At 60.4% G+C, this 2,423-nt stretch overlaps 1 protein-coding gene across 4 annotated transcripts in view; it reads right to left on the bottom strand.

Moving 5' to 3' along the window:
• The window catches only part of SPINT2 (serine peptidase inhibitor, Kunitz type, 2), a 47,838-nt gene extending 45,739 nt beyond the window's left edge, over nucleotides 1-2,099 (bottom strand). For all 4 annotated transcript variants that reach the window (XM_011973317.1, XM_011973318.1, XM_011973319.1 and 1 more), the window contains exon 1: nucleotides 1,159-2,099. In XM_011973317.1, coding sequence (XP_011828707.1) covers nucleotides 1,159-1,264 — 106 coding nt within the window. In that variant the 5' untranslated portion in view covers nucleotides 1,265-2,099. The remainder of the gene's footprint in view (nucleotides 1-1,158) is intronic.
• Between the last annotated feature and the right edge of the window lie 324 nt (nucleotides 2,100-2,423).

The raw sequence follows: 2,423 nt of genomic DNA, 5'->3' as shown, positions 1-2,423 counted from the left end.
GGCGGATCACGAGGTCAGGAGATCGAGACCATCCTGGCTAACACGGTGAAACCCCGTCTCTACTAAAAATACAAAAAATTAGCCGGGCGTAGTGGTGCGCGCCTGTAGTCCCAGCTACTCGGAGGCTGAGGCAGGAGAATGGCGTGAGCCTGGGAGGCGCAGCTTGCAGTGAGCCGAGATGGGGCCACCGCACTCCAGCCTGGGCGACAAAGCGAGACTCATAATTTGATTTTATTCTATCAAAAAAAATAAAATAAAATAAACTTTCACTAGCTCTGCCTCTCCCACTAGAATATTAGCTCTGTGAATGCAGGAAGCCAGCTCGTCTGAGTTAACTGTTATCACCAGCGCCAGTGCCTGACTCGTAGCAGGGCCTCAGTTAAGTTTTGCTGAATCAATGAATTCTTTCAAGAGAGCTCTTTTCAAAACCCGCTGGTGCTTGTCTGAAGCAGTTAAGGTTATAACAACACTTGTTCAAAGAGACCTTTCAGACCATACTTCCTTAAGAGTGTAGAGGTTTAAATCACCTTATTCGCCACCGACTTCTAAGGACCAATTCAAAGAACCCAACTCCAGCTGCCAATACTCTCTCGCGCCTTAGCAGAGCCTCCTCTTCCCCAACGCTTGTTTCCTTTCTTGCTCCCTCCTTCTCGGGCACCTAGTGCAACTCAACTACAAAAACTTCGGGGGAGGCTCTCGTCCAATCTCCAAAGAGGCAGCGGTGAGGTGGGCTTCTTCCCTTAGTCTAAAACGGCCACCAGGTCACCAATCCAACCCCCACCCTCTCACAGGCCTGGCCTCTCCCAGGGCTTTGGCCATGGTACATTCCACCGCCAGGAGGAGGCAGGTCTTTAGTGCGGCTGCTCACCCCGCTCCTGCCACAGGAAGGAACAGTGCCACGCCTTCTTGGTCAATACCCTTAGACTCTTCCTTCACCCGAAGGAAACTCTCCTAACCCTCGCTCCTTCGCCCGTCTTCGCTCTCGAGGGCTCCCAAACCTCATCTCAAGGCTCAGTCCTCCAGGGCTGATTCCACCACACCCGCTGAACGCCATCAAGTCGCCCCCAGTTTCCTCCCCCGCCACTTTCTCCCTGCTCAGACCCCCGTTGACCCCCGAGCCCCTGCCCCCCGCCTCCAGCCTCCCCGCCCGGCCCTCACCGTGGATGCTGCGTTCTCGGTCGGCCGCCAGGACCCCAGAGAGGAGCAGCGATCCCAGCAGGGCGAGAAGCGCCCGGCCCCGCCTCAGCCCGCACAGCTGCGCCATTGCCCGCTCCGCCGAGACGCGCAGGCGACGCCACAAGCCTCCAGCCGTTGGGGTCTCGCGATCAGGTGCGGGAAGCCCCTCGCCGCGCACGCGCACTGGAGCGCCTCGCGTTCAGGTGCCGGCGCTCCGCGAGAGTCCGCCAGGTGCCGAAGCCCCCGGAAGTCGCCTTTCCGAACCTTCGGTGCGGGGACACCCGGCCTTCTCGGCGCGCGATGCCTGGGTCTGCTCCTCGCACCTTCGCCGCCTGCGACACTCAACGGTCCTCCGCGCGTTCAGAGCCCCGCTACACCTCCCAACGCACGGGGGTCGCCAGAGCCAATGGCGAACGCCTTTGGAAGCGGCTTCCGAAGGTGGCAGGGCAGGCAGGGGGCGGGGCGCACCTGGCTAGGCAGGGCGAGCAGGGCGCAGGCGCAAAGGGCCGGCACCTGCGCGGCCACTCCCCCGCCCTGGACGCACCTGGGCCCGCCCCTGGTGCCGGGGGAAGAGGCGGGACTTGCGCGATCCTGGTCTCGAACAGAACCTGGCGGGGTGGGGCGCCTGCTCGCTGAGCACCTTTCACCCTTCCCGTGGGCTTGGTGACGAAGTCCGAGGAGGGCCTTCGCCATTGGACTGGTCTCAGGGTGGGAGGAGGGGGCGGCAGACACGCGTTTCTTGGAAGCCTGTGGTTTTCAGCCCGCCTCCCCGCAGCTTTCCTGTGAATTCCTTCCTGAATTCAAAGTTCACTGGGCTCATGCTCCGGGGCTTAATGCTGGGGACCCAGCGGTGGCCGTGCCAGACTGGTCCCTGAGTCACCGAGCAGGAACGGCCCAGAGTAGTGATAGCGGAAGCTAGCGCAAAGTGATGAAAGCTGTGATGGGGAAGGCCAAGCTGAGGGATCAGAGGCTGGGACGCTAGAAAACCAGGGCATGATGGGAGCCCAGACAGCTTTCCCATCCAGCCTGAGAGAGGGCCAAGGAGGGCTTCTTGGAGGAGGTGATAGGCCCATGCAAAAACAACAGCCCCGGGCCCTGGCTCCAAGGTTCTCAGGACAGATATGGAGACAAATACTTAGCACAGGCAGCATCAGAATTGAGAGAAAGGAAGCCCCTGGGGAATCCCAGAGGAGACACCTGACCGAGCCTGGGAGTCAAAGAGGGCTTCCTGGAAGAGGAGTTCCGTG

Source organism: Mandrillus leucophaeus, unplaced genomic scaffold (assembly GCF_000951045.1).
Source record: "Mandrillus leucophaeus isolate KB7577 unplaced genomic scaffold, Mleu.le_1.0 Scaffold137, whole genome shotgun sequence".
Lineage (NCBI taxonomy): Eukaryota > Metazoa > Chordata > Mammalia > Primates > Cercopithecidae > Mandrillus > Mandrillus leucophaeus.
Note: the sequence above shows the minus strand (reverse complement) of the source record. Positions and strands in the feature narration are given on the sequence as shown.